Source organism: Acinonyx jubatus, chromosome A2 (assembly GCF_027475565.1).
Source record: "Acinonyx jubatus isolate Ajub_Pintada_27869175 chromosome A2, VMU_Ajub_asm_v1.0, whole genome shotgun sequence".
Taxonomy (NCBI): domain Eukaryota; kingdom Metazoa; phylum Chordata; class Mammalia; order Carnivora; family Felidae; genus Acinonyx; species Acinonyx jubatus.
The window spans coordinates 110937603-110957139 of record NC_069383.1 but is presented as its reverse complement, the minus strand read 5'-3'; the positions used below and the strand labels follow the sequence as shown (position 1 = coordinate 110957139).

The 19537-nt window shown below is 58.9% G+C and overlaps 1 protein-coding gene across 4 annotated transcripts in view; it reads right to left on the bottom strand.

The window, feature by feature from the left end:
- Window positions 1-5396: 5396 nt before the first annotated feature.
- FBLN2 (fibulin 2) overlaps window positions 5397-19537 on the bottom strand; it is a 61567-nt gene continuing 47426 nt past the window's right edge. For 3 of the 4 annotated variants that reach the window (XM_027042738.2, XM_027042740.2, XM_053218889.1), the window contains 8 exons: window positions 18170-18307; window positions 16122-16265; window positions 15866-15994; window positions 15278-15403; window positions 13044-13160; window positions 12393-12521; window positions 8822-8945; window positions 5397-6300 (listed from right to left, as the gene is read on the bottom strand). In XM_027042738.2, coding sequence (XP_026898539.2) covers window positions 5943-6300; window positions 8822-8945; window positions 12393-12521; window positions 13044-13160; window positions 15278-15403; window positions 15866-15994; window positions 16122-16265; window positions 18170-18307 — 1265 coding nt within the window. In that variant the 3' untranslated portion in view covers window positions 5397-5942. The remainder of the gene's footprint in view (window positions 6301-8821; window positions 8946-12392; window positions 12522-13043; window positions 13161-15277; window positions 15404-15865; window positions 15995-16121; window positions 16266-18169; window positions 18308-19537) is intronic. The other variant, XM_027042739.2, reaches the window with a different exon arrangement.

Genomic DNA, 19537 nt, shown 5'->3' with positions numbered 1-19537 from the left:
ACCTTGACCGTCATGCCTGTCACTGTCTGGGGTTGCTGCGTGCGTCTGTTCACAGGCGCAGGGGCGCAAGGGCTCCTGAGGCGGTCGGGGCTCCTCACATACCCTCCCCGCCCCGCTGTGTCAAAGCGGCCCTGCCCCCTCTGCTAACCAGGGTCAACGACACCATCAGGGTGGAGGCCCCACTCATCACCTACTCGTCCTGGGCAAATGAGGAGACCAACGCACCTGGACAGCGGCTGTCACGGGTAGGCCGATGGGACCTTTGCCGTTCCCCCTGGGAAAAGTGTGCTCCCCTTTAGGGACCAGGACCTCCAACCCTGGGGGCCTCGAGTCGCAAGGACAGGAAGACAAAACCCCTCAGTAGCAGGCAAGGCCTCTTCTGCTGCATTGGATCCCAGACGGCTTACCCTTCCTTGGGGACACAGCATCATAGGGGGTCTCGGATTTAACGGGGTGCCCCCGCCCCCGTCGTGTTGGCCTGCTTCCCTCCAGCTGGCACTCCACTTGCACCTTCAGAAAGCCGTTCCCACACCCTGTGAGGCTGGCGGCCTCCGGGTCATGCGGTATGCACATGACCCGTGGGTCCCCTGGTCACGGGCCGGTGTCTCAGCTCTTCCCCTGCGCCATGTGCCGGAGGGCCACATACTCTGTAAGCCTCCATCTATCCCAGAATGGAAGGGGGACGACAGAGTCACCTCGCTACCAAGTGGTCCGTTGGTCTCCTTGCGGAAGAGAGACGAACGGGGCTCCGCGTTCATGCTTGTTGTACTCAGAGGCACATGACCTCAAAATTCGTGTGCTCATGTAGGGTGGCCAGTCGTGAGGACCGGCTAACGTCACCCGGATGAACCATTTTGTTCTCCTGGCCGGCCATCATCCTTCCCCGGCAGACGCACACTCGTCGGCATTAACGTGTCACGCAGAAATCCTCTCGCTTGTGCCCGCTCCCACCCCTCTACCCACAGGCCTCCACCCAGAACCCCTGTCTCCGGTCATCCCGCCCTTTCGTGTCTAGACCTCTGGCCAGATGGCCCGTCAACGGCCACCACCCACACTGCCTCACCTCAGGTCACTTCTCCTTCCACACAAAGTGGCTGGCTGGGACGCTGCCCACAGCACCACCCACTGGGAAGATGCTCCCTGTCCGCTGTCTTCCCAGGTCACTTCTGGATGTGGCTGTTAGGCAGGTGCATCCGTTTCCAATTCGCACCTGTACTGAGCTGACCGTTCTTTTAACCAAGCTCTGGCATTTTCTTCCTCTTCCAGCTGGTTGTAGAGAAACTTCCACAAGGCAAAGGGGAGAGGCTTGGGACATGGGTGACACGGGGGTCTGAACCGCCTGCTCGTGGAGCCCGCTCACGCCTCTGGTCCTGCTCAGGCTTACCCGTGGATGTTTCCACCTGACGGCGCACTGTGATGGGCTCATCCAACTTTATGACTTGGTGGGTCTGACAGACCCAGCATGGAGTGAGTGGCTCCAGACACACAGCCACGTGGTGCCTGTGGTCGACTGTGTGGCCTCCACTAGGGCCCAGATGAACACACATCTGGCCCCAGTGGGAAGGCCGCCTGCATGTCTATCTGGACCCGCTGCAGCCCCGCCCAAAGCTGGCAGCTTCTGCCACGGCTCGGAATCAGCCATCAGTGTAGTCTAGGCCGCGAAGAGACACTCTGGCAGTGAGTATGCCCCATCCCCCGGGTTCCTTGCCCAGGTGTCCCACAAAAGTGCCCCGAGCTCAGTGAAGTCCTGCTTATCCAGCCTCTCATTCTGGCTCTGCTGGTCAAGCACCCTCAAAATCCATCTCAGGATGGCTCTTCTCAGCACCTGCTGGAGTTTTTACAATTCTTGGGTGTGCAGTCTCTTTCCTTCTTTATCAAGTCCAGCACATCTCCTGCCAGGTTATGCTGGGATTTAACCCGAGTTATTGGCCCGGCAGCCAGGAGAGGTGAGGGTGGCTCCCGAGGGGGCACGGGCTGCCTCGCAGAGTAGTGGCAGCCTCCCCCCCCCCACATCTCCAGAGGGTCAAATGCCCAGATGTTTCCCTCCATTTTCAAGGCCTCGGGTTTCTCACCCTGGGGCCCGTGGGTTCCCATGACTGATCTTGGCTGAGCAGCAAATGTCCCTGGAGCTCCGTGACTCCCACAATCAACCAGGTTTGCAGCCTGCCACTCAGGGGTGTCTGTCCTTCCCCTGCAGCAGGCAGGTGCCTCTTCGTAAGCTGCCTTTGAAGGGCTCTGCCTCACCGTCAGCCATTACCTGTTAACAGCCCCAGATTTCTCCTTGTCCCTCTGCAGGCCAATACAATCTAGCAGTAACCGGCCAGTTCTGCTGTCTCTATGAGCATGGCTCCCTCATGTTTTTCAAATGCGTGCATCATCGCACCTGCTGCAGCATCCCTTCCGCCGGGACCACACGCTCCGGGTGACGTCATTAGCAATGGTGCTGCCACCTTGTGCCGGGGACTTTGCGTGCCCCAACCACCCATCAGCCCCAATACAAACTCCGGACTCCAAAGGTTCCTGTGAGCGTCCCTGTTGGGGGATGGTCTGTGGGGATTATCACACATTGAGCCCAGGAGGAGGTAATGCCATCCGGGAGGCCACAGTGACAGTGTAACCAGAAACCCCATACTCCAAGACTCCTGGATTCTGCCTTGTGCGTCTCTTCCATTGGCTCACTTTGATTTGTATCCTTTTGCTGCAATAAAGCTGTGAAGATAAGCAAGACACTTTCTTGAGTTCTCTGAGTCATTCCAGAGAGTTACCGAAACTGAGGGTGGTCACAGGACCTCTGAGTTTGCAGCCGGCTGATCTGAAGTGTGCCCACAGTGGAGACCAGCACGGTGGCCGAACCTGCCGTCCCTTCCAAAGGCGGAAGAAGTGGTATACACACGGAGAGAAAGGGCGTTGTAGCTGAGGCGGAAGAAAGGAATGGGTTATGCGGTGAGGGAACCCTAGCATTCCACTTATCCAGCGTTACATTAATATCTCAGGAGAGGCTTGGAGGGAGCGGTATGGTCTCTTAGCTTGATTATACCCGATGGGCAAAGCCAAGCCCTCTCCTGCCTCTGGAACCTGCCAAGGCCGAACGGAAGCTGCCAACCCGAGAGGGCCGACCTGGGAGACGTTTAGTCCTACAACACACAATGGGCTGGGCAAAGTGTCAGTGACAGCATGGGACCCAGCCTTATCAGCCGGGCCTCACCCACCCGCTGGACACGCTGTAGCACCCGCACCGTGGGTGGGTTTCCACGCGGCATCGACGGCCCCGTGGGTGGCAACGCTGAGTTACAGCCTCCTCAGGATGGAGGAAAACAGCCGGGCTGAGCAACAGCTGAATCTGGCTAACCGCTAGCTCATTTCTGTGCTTCACAGCTCTGCACAAGCGTATCTTGAGGTACCAACGGCGGCAGATCAGGGGGTGAGAGAAGTAAGTCTACACACAGATGCCCAAACATGACCGCTCCAGGGGCTAGAATTCGGCTTACCTAAGGGCAGAGCCCTCAGCGCCTGGGAGATGAGCTCTAGGCCCCTGGAATGTCCCGACAGGACTGGCTTGGCCTGGGGACATGGGGCACTGGACAGTCTAACAATGTGACTCATAATGGGGGCTTTGGGGCAGGCCAGATGGCTCTGACCTCCAGGAAGGACTGGACACCAAAGGTCAGCCGTGCTGTCAGTATGACCAAGCTCCAAAAAAGTGCTGGACACCAACGGCTTCCTGGTTGGGAACACCCTGTGTGCGAACTGTCACCCATCACACCAGGAGAGGCACCCCTCCTGGGGATACGGACCTCTCCTACCCTATGCATCATTCCCCTTGGATGATTCTACCTCGTACCCCTTTGTCGTAACAAGGCTATCATCCTGGACTTGGAACTTCCCCGAGTTGTTCAGGTGAATTAATGAACCTGAGGGTGGTCATGGGGACCCCCAAGTCTGTGTCCGGCATCCTAAGCAAGAGCAGTCTTGTAGAGACAGTCCCTCAAACTATGGCTTGCTCCTCGCACTTGCTCCTCAAACTCCTCGCAGACGTGGAATTCCAGAATCGCTGAACCTTAAGACATCTAAAGTCAGAAGGAAATCTTGCTCTCCGAGACCCTCCGGGGGAGCCAGGCACCAAGTCAGATCCTGTGGGCAGGTCGCACAGCAGCCCCGCGAGGGAAAAAGTGCGGGCACTCCCCTCCACTGATGACGCAACTGCAGCCCAGAGGGGTGATGTCACTTCGAGGGTGCACAGGGAGTCTCCCTTGAGCTGGGGGAAGAAGACATAACTGTGTAGGACAGGGCCAGCAGCCACCAGCCAGATGCTGCCCTAGCCCCTGCTGGTGTCCCTAACCTGCCTGTTGAGCACCTGCTGGTCCCCACCTGCTAAGTGACTATGCCTGACATGGCCACTAGCCCTGGTTTCCCTTGAGGACGGAGCCAGTGAGGGGGGCAGGGAGGGGAGGAAAGGCCATGAGACAGTGAGGCCTCCCTGGCAGGCTTACAGCAACCAACTTTGAGGCCAGCTCATGCCCACTGTTGAAAACGTTTAAATAATCGCCGCGTCTTACATTGGAAGATTTTACATCAAAATGTGGTCTGGGAGCTTGCCTTGAAGAATGAGAACATCTGGCCGTGCGGTGGGGGTTCCCAGGTGGCAGCATGGCTGGAGCCGTGTGGCACACGCGTTCGCATGCGCACACACACACACACACACACACACACACACACACAGACACGTGCACTGCTGTTCCATGGCACAAGCCTTCCTTCCACTGCCAGGCACAGAGCACTGTGATTCTGTCTCTGCTGTTTCAATGCTGGCTGCCACCCACCTGCCACCCACCACATCTCGTTCAAGGCCCCTGGAGTCACACACTGCCTCCATCTGAATTCTGCTGGCTTAGAGAAAGAGCCAAGGGGGGCAGCAAAGGTGCATGTGGGGGACTCAGACCTGGGCCCAGACACCCGGGTGGCCTTGGGCCTGTCTCTTCCCTTCTCAGCCCTCCTCCTCTGCCCCAGCCTCAAGGCCCCAGAAACCTACATGGGAGAAAAAAGATGAATTCTCATCTTGGGGTTCCTGTCCACATCCTCTGTCTGACCTGATGTTTTCAGGCCCCCGTGACCAAGACCAGTCCTGGAGTCTCTAGACGATATCCTGAGTGACAAACCAGCAGAGGTCCACATTTGGGGAAGGAGGAGGAAGAAAAGGAAGAGTAGAAAAATAAGAAGGATCCCAAAGCTGGCATGCATTTATACTGCGATCCCTTCACCCCCAAGGGAGCTCCTGGTTCGGGGCAAACTCCGAGTGAGGCCTCAAGGAAGGTCCTGATCAACAGACGCATGGGTCAGGCTAGGGAACCCTGAGACACGCAGATACGGTCGTCAAACGCAAACACTTTACAAAAAAGTAAACTGTTTTCTTTTTTCACTTTATAACCCTTTGTTACTATTTGAATATATTTTTTTGCAATGTGCAGGTACTACAATTCAACAAAACACTTAACATGGTTTTTTTTTTTTTTAAAGTAAAGAGCAAATCACAGTGGGATATGAAATGGAATATCAACTTTGGTGACAGGTCACCCAGCGAAGTCCAAACAACGCCTCGTGGCCGCTGTGTTTCCTCTTCAGTCACTGTTCGGCCTTTGGCCCTCTGACTCCACCCACAGAGCACCTACAGTGACCCTGAACTGCCCTCAAAGCTTCCTCCCTCGGGTTGGGGCACGGGAGAGGCCCAGGAATCCAGTAGGAATCGAGTCAGCAAAATTAAGTTAATTTACAGAGTTATAGTAAAAACACCACCTTCACCCGGCCCCACACATGCGGTGTTCAGCAACCACGGAAAGGTGTGCACCGGCAGGGGGCGCAAGGGTTGGTGCAGGGACACAGCAGGAGGATCCTGGGGTTCCGTGGCCCCCGCGGGGCGCTCAGGCGGGCACAGGCGGGCAGGCGTCTCACAGGGCAAAGGTGGTAAAGAAGATGTGCATCTTGGCCAGGAAGGTGGTGACGGAGCCCTGACGCCAGAGCTTCATCTCCACGTCCAGGGCGAAGTCCCGGGGCTCACGCACCAAGCGCTGCAGGTAGACGACGCCCGTGAAAGCGTTGAGTGGGCGCGTGCCAAAGTAGCCCTCCTCGTTGCCCTTGGTGATGGTCAGGGAGATGGTGTCGCCCGCGAAGACGGGCACCGGGCTGATGCGGAAGATGTGTGCCGGCACGAGCAAGCCCGTCTGGAAGTTGAGCTGGTAGTACGTGATGCGTGCCGGCGAGTTCTGGCACTCCAGGAAGTCACGGCATGTGGTGCGCTCGCACTTCCTGTGGGATGCACGGGGGCTCGGTCAGCGGGCCGGGGGCTTGTGTGCGTCCGCGCCTTCCCGCCCCTGACGTCCGACCGTCCGCAACACGGCGCAGGCCTCAGACGCGGGCTTGAGGGCCGGCCAGCCCCGGCGTACCGAGTCACCTTACCTCTCTGGGCCTCAGTTTCCTCATCTGTAAGACGGGCTACTAGCCCGTGGTCTCGCCAGCTGGCTGGGCTAAGTTAATAAATGCGCAGGGCTTCGCGATCGGCCTGGCACGGTGTGTTAGCAGCCCTCAGTCATGCATGTGTCCCCCACTCGCCTTCTTCCTCCCTCCCTTCATTCTTACCCACCTTCGTCCACCTTGTTTGCACTCGCACGCTTGCCATTTGCACAGATTCCCCGGGCACAGCGTTTTGATGGTTTTAATCATTTTCCAAATTCCTTCTCTTCTGCAACTGACTCTCCGTTGGAGCCATTTCCTCTCCTCACTCGGAACGGCCTGCCCTTTTCCAGGGGAAGCAGACCGGGGCCAATAGCCCGCATGGGGCTCCACCTCACCCCTGCCTGAGGAAGCCTGGAGGCTCGGCCAAGCCACGCAACAGTGACAATGGGGGGTGAGCCTCCACCAAAGCCACCGGGGGCCTTGATTTCTGAGCACAGCACCCCTCTGTCCCTTCCTGACTCTCGGAGCCACTAAATCACCGTCTACAAGCTCACTGCTTCCAAAACGGACACTGCTCAGGCGCCAGGCCCCAGCAAGCAGCTGTACAGGATCCTCTGAGCAGAGGTCCCCAACCGGCGAAGCGCGACAGGCACCACGACAACCACCACGTCACCAGCCACAAGTGACTGAGGCCGCAACTCACCGCTGTCTTTCCTCATCTCATACGCGTGCCTGCCCCCAGGTGGCGCTGCTCTCATCCCCACGTTGCAGACGGGGCCACCAAGACCCACAGAAGGGAGGCTACCTGTCCAGCCCGCCCCAGCCACACTCCCCTAAATGTCCCAGCGCGCATGCACATGGATGCTACGGTGTATGTGGTGCTGAAAAACGGCAAACTGCCAGCAGGGCAGCCGGGAATCATGAACGCATCCATACTGCTCGTGGCGTGCCGCATGCAGAGACGTGAGACAGCTAAGAGGGAGAAACTTGTGCCAGGCTAAGAGGGAAGGTGGACACGCTCAGCAGCCATGAGATTTGGCTGCAAGGGGGAGGGAGGGGCAAGAACTTTGGCCTTGCCCACTTGTTGTTGAACTACTTTTTTAAAATGTGTATTCATTTTTGAGAGAGCGAGCACAAACAGAGAAGGGGTGGGGGGGGGGGGGAGAGGATCTGAAGTGGACTCTGAGCCTGTCAACACGGGGCTTGAACCCACAGACTATGAGATCATGACCTGAGCCGAAGTTGGACACTCAACCAACTGAGCCACCCAGGCGCCCCTGTTGTTAAGATAGTTTTAAAAGCGGATGTCACGTTTGCAATTCTAAAAATGTACATCTGGAAAATACCTTACAAAGTAAAATAAAGTGGGAAACAACTGAATTATAGGAAAAACAAAAGCACTCTATAAGAACGTATGTTTAGTAAAGAAAGGACAAGAAAGGGGAGCCTGGGTGGCTCAGGCGGTTAAGCATCCAACTTCAGCTCAGGTCATGATCTCGCAGTTCATGAGTTCGAGCCCCACGTCGGGCTCTGTGCTGACGGCTCAGAGCCTGAAGCTACTTCGGATTCTATGTCTCCCTCACTCTCTGCCCCTTCCCTGCTCATACACACTCTCTCTCTCTCAAAAATAAATAAAATGTTAAAATTAAAAAAAAAAAAAAAAAGGACAGGAAGTATGGCAAAATGCTAAGAAGTTATCAACAAGAAGTGTGGTCACCGGTCCGTAAGATGGTCCCGGGTGTCCCGCCTCCTGATGGTCATGCCTCGCGTGGTCCCTTCTCAGGGTACCCCACCTCTCGCTGTGTGGCCAGCGGCAGAAGGGATGGTATGTCACTTCTAACATTAGATTAGGTTACAAAGGGCTGTCACCTGCTCTCCTGATGACCCGTGCCAAGGGAGGCCACATCACAAGCAGCCTCATAGAGAGGCCCACGCGGGGAGGAGCTGAGGCCTACTGCCCACAGCCACATGAGCGAGCAGCAGGGTCCTGCAGCCCCAGTCAAGCCTTCAGATGACGCAGCTCCACGAGACTTTGAGCTGCAACCACCCAGCTAAGCTGCTGCCGGCTTCCTGACCCTAACAGCCATTTGTCTGTAAAGAGGCTGAGTGTTGGGATAATGCATTACACAACAGCAACTCGTGTGTGTGTGCGCACACAGGAGCAGAGATTTTCCGCGAGTTTTCTTCCCTTGGCTCTCCACACCCTGAGCAAGGTGCTTCTAACTTGTACCACGTGTGGTCGGTTAGACCACAGACCCAGTGGCCGGGGCCTGTGAGGAGCAGGGGGGGCGGAGGCAGGCGCCACGGCCTCTCCCCCGGACAGCACGAGACGGGTACGGGGGTCCCAGGCCTCGGGCCGGGCGGGGGCACTCACGTTTCGGAGACGCGGACGTAGTTCGGAGGGCACTCGAAGCGCAGGCAGCGGAAGCCGCCCCGGATGTTATAGCAGGTCTCAGCCTCAGAGCAGTTGTGGGTGCCCAGCGCACACTCGTCCAGGTCTGGAGGGTGGGGGAGAGGAGGGTGAGGAGTGGGGTCCCCTGGCCGGGGGCAGGAGTCCACACCACCCTGGCCCACGCTGCAGGCCTGGGTCTCAGGGCAGCTCGTCCCAACGGTAAGCACACAGCTCCCAGACCATCCTATGCCACACGTACCCGCCCAGGGGCCGAGGACCCTGCTCTAAAAACAATCATTTGTGTCTCCTGAGGGCTTCCCATGCTCCCGGAATAAGAACCTAGTCCCTTCATGGACACCACAGGCCCCTCTGGCCCTTCTCCGTCAGAGCTTCTCTCCTTCTCCTTAGGCTGCAGCCCTATGGGACTTGTCTGGGCCGCTCCAACACCCTGACCCCTATCCCACCGCAGGGACTTTGCATATGCCATTCCCACTACTGGAACTTTCCCCCCATCTTCCCATGGCTGGCTCCTTCTCATCTCTTGGGTCTCAGCTCAGGGCCACCCCCTGCAGGATACCCTCCCCGTCCACCGTATAGTGGTCCCCTCCCATTTCATTCTCCTTCTACTTCCTGTCCTGCTCTGAAACACACTACTTAGTATGTCCTGTGTCCAGCCTTCCCCTCCTCAGTGTGAGCTCTAGAAGGCCAGGGGTGTGTGTCCCTCTTGGTCCTGTGGTGTCCCCAGCATCCAGCAGGGTGCCTGGGACACAGCAGGTGCTCCACACATACGGCCAGATGGAAGTGAGGGACCCCCCCATCCCTTGTAAATACAGACTCAAAGATGCACGGCGACGAATGCCCCCCCCCACACACCGCACAGACGTGCTCACACTCCCTGCGTGCACACACACAAACAGGCAGATGGCTGAGCACACCCATATGCTCACGCATACCCACAGAGATACACAGAATCACAGCCACAGGCATATGAGGAGGGCCCTTTCAGGATGCTGAAATACACACACGCACACACACACGCACACACGTATGGATACGTATCTGACAAATGCTCAGAGAAGCACCCATGGGTGTGTGTGTGTGCACGCATGTTGCACAGGCAGCCTGTAAGTCAAGTAGGATAAAATAAATGGGTTCCGGAGACCCCGTCCGTGAAGACCAGCTGCTCAGCTCAGACAGCGTGGCCCCCGGGGGCCCCACAAGGGCTGCCCCTGGGGTGAGGGGAGCAGAGTTCCTGTCAGGAGCTTCCCTGGGAAGCTTCTGGTTTCTTTCTCCAATCCTCCACACTGATCCAGTTTAGGGGTTTCTCCTCACTCAATCCTCATGCCAGGCCTGTGGGGTGAGGGTCGTGGGCCTCCCCAGACACAGGAGGGGCACAGCCTTGCTCAAGGTCGCACAGCAGTCAGCAGGCAGCTGGGGCCGGAAGCCAGGGGTCCAAATGCGATGCCACGCGGTGGCAGTTACAACAACGGCAGCCAAGCTGCATCCCGAGTCTGCCGCCTGGCGTCCATCCGATGCTTGAGGCCCTGCTGCACTCACTCACTTGTCCCCACAACCCCACGAGGCAGGAACGGTGTCACTTCCCACCCTCACGTGTGCTCAGCGTTCAGGGCTTGAACCCCCAACCCGTCCCAGACTCCAGGCTGTGGGCCACCACCCCCTGTGGCAACAGATCAGCTGACATTCATTCACCTCTCCAAGCCTCCCTCCCTTTCCTCCTACGCAAACTGGGTCACGATCCCCATTTCCCAGGGTGGCGCAAAGGCGAGTGAGAGAAAACAGGGCAGGAGTCAGTGGGACCAGGATGGGCGCGGTTGTCGTCCTGATGGTTCATTAACTGAATCCACATGAAAGGAGGGCCTTCTGCTCTTCCCCCTTTGGCCCCAGCTATGCTTGGGCGGCCCACAATGGGAGCAGGAAGTCCTGACCCCAGCTTGGGCAGGGGTGTGGCGGGAAGCAGGAGGGAGCTGCTTCTTGCTGTCTGCCCACCCAGTGCTGATGGAGATGCCTAGAAGTGAGCAGGAGGAGCGCCAAGGGTCAGCACCACTGTAGCCTGGCCTCACCACGCTCACAGGAAGCTACCAAGGACTTCCCTGTGAGCCTGGGGTCGCCGCCCCTCAGTGCTTCCAGGCCACTCGTATCTGCGGGGCCCTTGACCCTGGAGCCTCTCTCGGAGAGGTCAGGCCAAAGGGAGAGCTGGACAAGGCCATATACCCAGGGGGTGTATGTACACACACACACACACACACACACACACACACACACACACACACGTATCTATACTGGCATAACGAGACTGGAAAAAATGCATCTAAGTATCAGGAGTAGTTGCCTCTCCATTTAGGTGAGTGGTTGAACGTTCAGTAAGCACCTACTGTGTGCCGGGCACTGCCCTAAGTGCCAAAGAATGAGTCACGGCCCTTCCTTCACGGAGCACGTTTCTAGAACACACTGCCGAGTCTCAATTCTTTCACATTTTTCTTTTTTTTTTTGACCACTGAAGAGAGGCAGGATTTACTGTGACATATTAACCAGCAGGTTCTGTTCTCTGCTGGCTGTGCTCCCATCCTCCCGCTGGAGCCATGAGACCTCAGTGGTTGGCCTGAGTCACAACAGGACGAGGGAGCACAAAGAGGGTCACCCCTTAGATCTGAAGGTCAGCGGGCTATAGACGTGGGTACCACTGGTGACTCAGGAAGTGGACATAACCAGGCAGAACCACCAACCCGCGCTCTGTCCCTGTCCGGCCTGTGACAGCATGGAGACTTTTCCAGCAAGAGAATCTGGAGGGGAAGCAAAGGCTATCACATGTGCAGCGGGGCCCCTGTCTCACCTGACCTCCTGATGGAGGCTACAGATGTAGCAGGGACAGAAGAGAGGTAACCCGTGCCCTCTACCTTGCCCAGCTGGCTTGCCAGGCCTAGCTTTGGTGGCTTCAGGAAGTCCCAATGGAACCGAACTTATAATCGTGACTTCCCAACTTAGAAGGAAGATTAGAGGTCACAGAACCTGGTCCCCATCCACGGAAGTAGCTGCAAACTGCAAAAGCAGGTGACTGCCCACCTAGTCTGTACATCCCCAGTGACGGGAAGTCCCCCCCTCCGCAGCCCCGTGTGGCCCTACCCAGCTCTGCATAGCTCCGGCTGGGACAGCGTCTTTCTGCATGCAAGCTTAGCAGACGCAGCTGCCTGCGGATGGACATTACAACCCCTGAGCTACAACCCTGAGGCTGCTCTCCAGGTTCCTCACCCGCCTTTCAGGACCACCACTCAGGATGCCTGTCCCTGCCCCAGGAGGGGGCCCAGAGCTCAGCCCAAGCCTGGAAGACTAGCCCGAGCTGAGTCAAACAGAAGAAGACTGTCTCCTTCCTCATCCCGGGCACAGACCTCAGTTAACGTGGCCACCAGCGGCATCAGCCATTCCCCGTTTATGCACTAGGTGTCGTAGCTCCCATCGCACAGCAAGCTGTGTAAGGCTTTCTGGGCCTGCTCAGAGCCTGCCCGAGGCACTGGTGGGGCAGGGACCCCTTGCTTACCCTTGCAGGACCTCCCATTGGCCGTCATGGCGTAGCCGTGCTCCGGGCATGCACACTGGTAGCTCCCTGGCACGTTGATACAGCGGAAGGTACAGAGGATGCCGGCTCCCTGAGCACACTCGTCAATGTCTGTCAGAGAGAGGGTCAGCCCCTCGTGAAGCCCCTGTACCCGCAGGGCCCAGCCACTGACAGTCATTCTGGCCCTGCCACAGCCCCGGAGCCCAGGGGCCCATTTTACCAATGAGGACAACAGGGCACAGAGAGGGGGAAAGAGTTGCCAAAACCCACACAGCAAAACGGGACTCCCATTCCAGTGCTCACTCCCTGGGGTTGCTCCATCATTGCTGCTATCGGCGCAGGGCCGAGAAGTTACCAGGCACAGGCCTGGACAAGGTCTGTTAGCGCAGCCTCCGTCTCACTGAGGCCAGGACCATCACCACCACTTTATGGCGGAGAAGCCTGAGGTCAGGGCTGGGGAGCTCCCGCCCCGGGTCACGCAGCCGAGCAGATCGCAGGGCTCAGAGTCCAGCTCTGATGTGACACTAAAGCCTGTGTGTGTCCCGCGTGTCCCCGCCCGGCACGGAGCCTCTGGGGGCCCGCAGGGGAAGGCGTGTCAGTGGGTCAGGGGGCCCCCGGGCAGGGGAGGGGTACCTGTGCAGGTGTGCCCATCCTCGGCCAGCTGGTAGCCTTGACGACAATAGCACTGGTAGGAGCCATAGGTGTTGGTGCACTCCTGGCTGCAGCGCCGGGTCTCACACTCATTCACGTCTGCAGGGAGACCGGCCTGTGGTCGAGGGACAGTCCTCCCAGCCCAGCAGTGAGGGCCAGGGCCCCAGCTGACCTGGAGCCTTAGCTTGGGAAGCCACTCGTTCCAGCCCCTCTCAGGGGCCAGTGGGGAACCAGAGACCCCGGAAAGGGCAAGGAGCCCACCGGGGGAATGCAGCCGAGGCAGGGGCGGGGCCGGGGCTTGCTGGCAGAGTCTCGGCCTGCTGCCTGGAGGAGGCAGCTACAGAAAGATGGGGCTCAGGTCTCCCGGGTGGGGAGTTAGATGCCGCCCTATGGAGAGCCCGTAGCGCCTGGGAGAGACGGCTCTGGGAAGTATCATCTATGCACCAACCCCTCGAGGGCTGGGGCCTCACCTGCCTGCCCTGATCCCCAGGCCTGCCACTGCATGGGGCTGGGGGGAAGGGTAAAAGCTGCACGTATGGACGTATGGGCCAAACGATGTGGCAGCCGACGAACGAGAGGTCAATTCGTGGCTCCACTTGAGCATCTGCACCCTGAGCTCCTTGAGGGCAGGGACGCGGCTTTCCCTCATCCAACCAGGAACTGCTGAGCTCCTACAACATCCCGGGTCTGTGCTGAACTTGGGGACTTAGCCGGGAACAAGACGGACAAAACCTCCACTTTGCGGAGCTCATGCTCACACGTGTGCTGGTAAAGAAGGGGGAGGGGTCAACTAAATGAGTAAAATAACCAGTATGTCAGAAGGGGCAAATGCTGCGGGGAAAGAGCAGGGAAAGGGACAGGGAGTGTGTCTGGGAGGGCTGCAGCTCTGCAGGCGTGTGGGCATCTGGGGGAAGTGTTCCAGGTAGAAGGCACAGTAAGAGCAAAGACCCTGGGGTGAGCATCTGCCTGGTGCCCTCAAGGGACAGCAGCAAGGAAGCCAGCGTGGTCAGAGCAGAGTGAGCCAGGGGAGGGGAGCAGGAGCAGTCAGTCACGTGGAGCCTGGTCACACTTCCCTGCCCCTGGGCTGGCCCTGTCCCACGGGAGGGCCAGCCCAGGGGTCTCAAAAGGCTCTCCTGCCCAGGAGGGAGGTAAGAGCCCCTAAAATGGGAAGGGCTGGGGAAGACGGTGCCAGCTAACCATGGCTGGAGACCCACATCCCCTTCCCTCGCCGACCCCCTCACCCCTCCACCGAGCCACCTCGGGACTTCCCTCCGTCCCAGTCCTGCCAGGCCTGGTCCGACCATGCCGCAAACACACATGGGAACAGCCTGACAGTCCATACATGTGAGAACTTGGCCTCAGATGTCAGCCCGTGGGCAGGGTCCAGCCCGTTCACATGCTTGGCTTAACTCACAGTGTGTCTTTTGAAAGTTTAAATCCAGGGCACCTGGCTGGCTGAGTCGGTTAAGCATCTGACTTTAGCTCAGATCATGATCTCATAGCTTGTGGGTTTGAGTCCCACATCGGGCTCTGTGCTGACAGCTCAGAGCCTGGAGCCTGCTTCAGATTCTATGTCTCCCCCTCTCTCTGCCCCTCCCCTGCTCGTTCTCTCTCTCTCTCAAAAATAAACATTAAAAAAATAATAATAATAAATTTAAAAAATAAGTTTAAGCCCACTGTAACATGTAAAAACCCAGCAGATTTTACACAGATACCTAAATGTCTAGCATCTGGAAAACCAGGAAGATCGGGTCGCCCTGGACTGGTGCTGTTGGGTGGCACCATCCACAGGTGCCGTGCGGCTGCTGCTATTTGGTGGCCACTGGGCTCTCCAGGTGGCCAGGAACCCTGCCTCATGTTTCACTCACTTCTGTTCCTTGTCTGGACCCCCAGGCTGTGCGGTCACGACCAGATCAGAACCCACGAAGGGGCAGAGGCCGGGCTGCCACCCGGGTCTGAAAGGAGCTGCCGTCCAGGGGTACGGACGCCTCAGAAACCCACCCCTCTGGTCTGAGATGGCCGGGCCCTGGGCCCTCCAGGAGGGCCCATGGCAGGAAAGAGCCGGACCAGCTGAGGCCAGGGTGCGTTTGCAGAAGTAGGGAACTGGCATGAGGCAGGGACGGGGTCTGTGAAGCTATGAGGCCAGGGCCCGGGCGAGATGGCTTTCCATGGTGGCTGTGCATCTGTGCGGGGTCGGAGGTCGGGGCCAGTGGTACCTTCGCAGCGCTTGCCATCGGCGGCCAGCAGGAAACCAGAGGCGCAGGAACAGCGGTAGGAGCCCAGGGTGTTCTCACACGTGTGCTGGCACAGGCGGCCAGGTGAGGTCCAGCACTCATTCACATCTGCAGGCGAGCAGCGGGCAGGGCGTGGGTGGCCCGTGGCGAGGGCCGGGGTGGCCCGGAACCCGCTCCCCCCACCCCAGGTAGAAGAGGGGGCTGGGTGAGGACAGGGACACAGACACCCGGGAGGGACAGGGAGGAACCAGGACAGGGAACAGGAGAGGCAAAAAGACCGGGGCAGACGAGAAAGGCAGCAAGGGTGTCGGAAGGAGGCTGCAGGCAGAGCCAGGGATGGAGACGGACACAGCAAGGGGCGAGAAAGGAGGGTGGCAGCGACCAAGACTGAGAGAAGCAGGGAGGACAGCAGCAAGGAGGCACCATAGGGCAGGATGGCAGCAGACGGTCCAGCCGGGGCCGCCCAGCATGCTGGCAGAGCAGGGCGGAGGGAGGAGGAGGGAGGCCTGAGGGCCGGGCGGGGGCAGCCAGACCCCACGCGGGGGCTCCCGGCCACCATCGCCCACCTACCGACGCAGGCCCGGCCAAAGGCGTCCCGCTGGAAGCCAACTTTGCAGTCACAGCGGTAGGAGCCGGGGAGGTTGTGACACACCTGCCCCTCGCTGCACTGGTGCACGCCGGTCTCACACTCGTTCACGTCTGCCAGGGGAGGCGAGCAGGGCACCCTGAGGCCTTGGCTCTCCCTCTGCGAGGGCCTCCCACAGGCAGAGGAACCCCGGAAGGCCCAGGCTGGATGGGAGGCAGGGAGGGAGGAGGTTGGCCTCACCCACACACTTGGTCCCGTCCTGGCTGGCGTGGTAGCCTCGCCCACAGAGCAGCGGGTTCCTCTGGCACGTGTAGGAGCCCACGGTGTTGACGCAGCTAAAGCCTGGCCGACAGGGCTCGGACAGCGATGTACATTCGTTGATGTCTGCAGAAGTAGTGTGGGTGACGGGGGGCCTGGCACAGCTGAGTCCAGGGTCACACAGGGAGGTGGCCGGTGTGGGGCTCCAGACCAGCCCTGGATAGGGCTGCAGGGTCACACCGTCCCAGTCCCGTGTCCTATGACCCCAGGGCCTTTTCCTCCAAGAACCTCGCCCGCTGGGCGCTTCCTACATTCTCACAGTTGCCCTGATGAAGCAGCTGAAGGCAGAGGTCCCCCTACGACCTCGAGCTGAGTCCTAGGCTACCTACAGTAAGTTGTGCCCCTGCTCTGCATTTTCCCACCAAACCATCAAGCTCATCGTCCATCTCTCCCTCACGCTCTGCCCTAGCCTCACTGTTTCCTCATCATCCCATGATGCCCCAGCCCACCACAGGGCCTTGGCACATGCTGCCCCCCACCCCGGCCAACACTGCCCTCAGATATTTTCAGGGCTGACTTCCTCTCTTCCTCAGGTCCCTGTCCCAATGCCACCTCCAACCATTCTAGGTAGATGAGCCCACCCCCCTTTTTAAGACTGTTTTCTCCACTTGCTTTATTATTTATCAAAGCACCTTTGAATAACTGCCACTTCTATAAATATGTTTGCCTATTCAGTCCCTCCTTCTCCAAAATGTCTCATTAAAGTGCCAGAACTCCCTGGGGCACCTGGGCGGCCCAGTCAGTTAAGTGTCTGACTCTTGACTTCAGCTCATGATCTTGCAGTTGTGGGATCGAACCCTGCGTTGGGCTCTGTGCTGAGTGTGGAGCTTGCTTGGGATTCTCTTTCTCTCTCTCTCCACACCCCCAACCCCTCTCCTGCTCATTCTCTCTCTCTCTCAAAATAAAATAAACTTAAAAGGAGTGCCAGAACTCCCTGACATCTAGAACAAGGCACATAATAGGTGCTCCGAAAATGTTGTCAATGAACGAATCAGTGAGGAACTGTTGGCCATGGGGCAGACGCCTCCCCACCTTGCCCTGACCCCGGCTGGGTATCCCAGGGCAGATCGCAGGGACCTTCTTGTGCCCACGACCCTGCAGTGACCCCGTGACATTGCTAGGGTCACACAGTGAGGAGCTGTAAACGCGGTGCCCCAGAAAGGCGTGTGACAGGGCCACACTCTCACACACCCCCGGTTTCTGTCCACAACCAGCAGCCGGCCTTGCACACCTGCCCGCCTTCCCACCTCTCCGTCTGCATCTTTCACCCCGCCCCTCCCCCATAGGGTTGAGCACAGCCTTGGCCATGCCCGCACCAGACGCCGTCGGTCCCGCGGGGGCTCTGGCGCCCTGCCTCTGGGCCAGACACACTCAGGAGCCCTGGGGGAGGCGAGGCTGCCGGCCAGCAGCTGTGCGGACGGAGTCGGAGAGTGTGAGATCTCAGACCCACGCAAGGACAACCAGGCCACCATATGCAGGCCTTAACCCAGGAGTGCGGCATGAAATCAACCCGTCCTTTCGCCTCATCCGCCTCACTAGCATTCTCTACAAATAGAAACTGTAGCGAGTATCACATATAGCAGAGATATAGTATCACATATATCACATATAGCAGAGAGAGTAACGTTTTGTGGCGTTTTGTGGCCGGCCGCATGTAAATGTGTCTCTACCAAGTCAAGATATAAAAATATTCCCTGCGGCTAGCTAGGCTAAAAGAATCTGAGACGCACTCATGCCCACAGATGGGTAAGCAGAGGCCACAAGACAAGGAGCTCAGCCAAGGTCAGACAGCTCGGGATAGTAAGCGTTCTGATTCCCAAGTGCCTCCTGAGGCACGGACATGTCTATTCACGGGTAGGGATGGGTAGGGACGCTGAGGCTGGGAGAGGGGATGAGCATCCAGCAGGGAGGCCCCAACACCCCCTCCCAGAGACGGCCCTCCCCCCGCCCCGCCCCTGGGCCCTGCTCACCCACGCAGTTGCCCTCGGGGTCCTGAAGGAAGCCATCCATGCAGCGCGGCCGTGCCTGGCAGTAGAAGGAGCCCTTGGTGTTCTGGCACGTGAAGCCCGCCTGGCAATTGTGTTTGCCCAGCTCACACTCGTCCACATCTGCCACGCAGAGGCGGGGTGTCAGGGCTCAGCGGGGTGGGGGCAGGGGGGGGCTGGCAGGCCCCTACCTGTACTCCCCACCATGACCTTGACGACAACACCGCCACACTGACTGAGCTCCTCTGTAGTACCAGGCACTGTCCCAAGCACTCCGAGATGGATTTATTTACGCGACGCTCGCGACAAGCCTAGGAAGCAGGTGCTGTGACAAACCCCATCATCGACAGGGGGGACTGAGGCACACACACGGTTGGAGCGCTCGGCGGCACTGGGCTGGGCCCTGCTGCACGCTTCCCAGGGCCAGCAGAAAGGAGCGTGAGCGCTCATGCTCAAGGGCCTGCGTCCAGGCCCCTCGGGAGGCGGTGCGGCCAATGGAGCCACACCCGGACAGCTCTGAGCAGGTCACCGAGGGCCCCTCACCTCTGCACGGCACTCCACTGTTTACAAAGTGCTGGCACTGCCCTTTCCCTCACGCTCCCTGCAGCAGTCACACCAGGCCTCCTTCACAGACGAGGAAACGGAGACGGGACGCGGGAGGGCCACACACATGCTCAGCCGCGGGGCGGACGCTCGCTCAGGTTTGCCGCTGACTGCCAGACCAGTGCCTGCGTGTGTGTCTGTCTGTGCTCCTGCCACCTGTCCGTCCTTGCCTCCACCCACCCCCTGTCTGGTTTCCAAGGCCTCCGCCACTTTGTCACAGCAGCCCAGTCTCTGGGAGGCCCTGCACGGGGTTCCAGGCACCCAGATGTGAACCAGGCACAGCTGCCTTTCAGGGACCACCACATGCCTACGGAGGCAGCCCCTCCACAGACCAGAGTGGCTAAGAAGGAGGTGGCCAGCACCCCGAGGCGACAGAGCGGCAGCGGCCGTGGGACACGTCCAGGGGGGCGGTGCCCCTTGCCAGGCGTCGGCGTTCTCGGGTTGGGGGTGCTGGCCCTGGATCCATCTGTGCACACATGTGTGCCGAGGGGACGGGGCTCATCTCTCATCCCCCCTCCCAGCTGCCCCCAGCCCCAGCTCAGGGCCGGACACGGAGCTTGCTAAGCACCCCCCCCGCCCCCGCCCCGGGCTCACGCCCGACTCTGGGCCACTCCTCATCCACGGTTTCCGGGTTTGCAACAATTACGCACCTCTGTAGGTCTTACCTCTTTGGTGACATCCTCCTGGACATTTTTAGTTAGAAAAAAAACCATGCTTCCCATCACCTGTGAAACAGGCTCTCAACCCCCT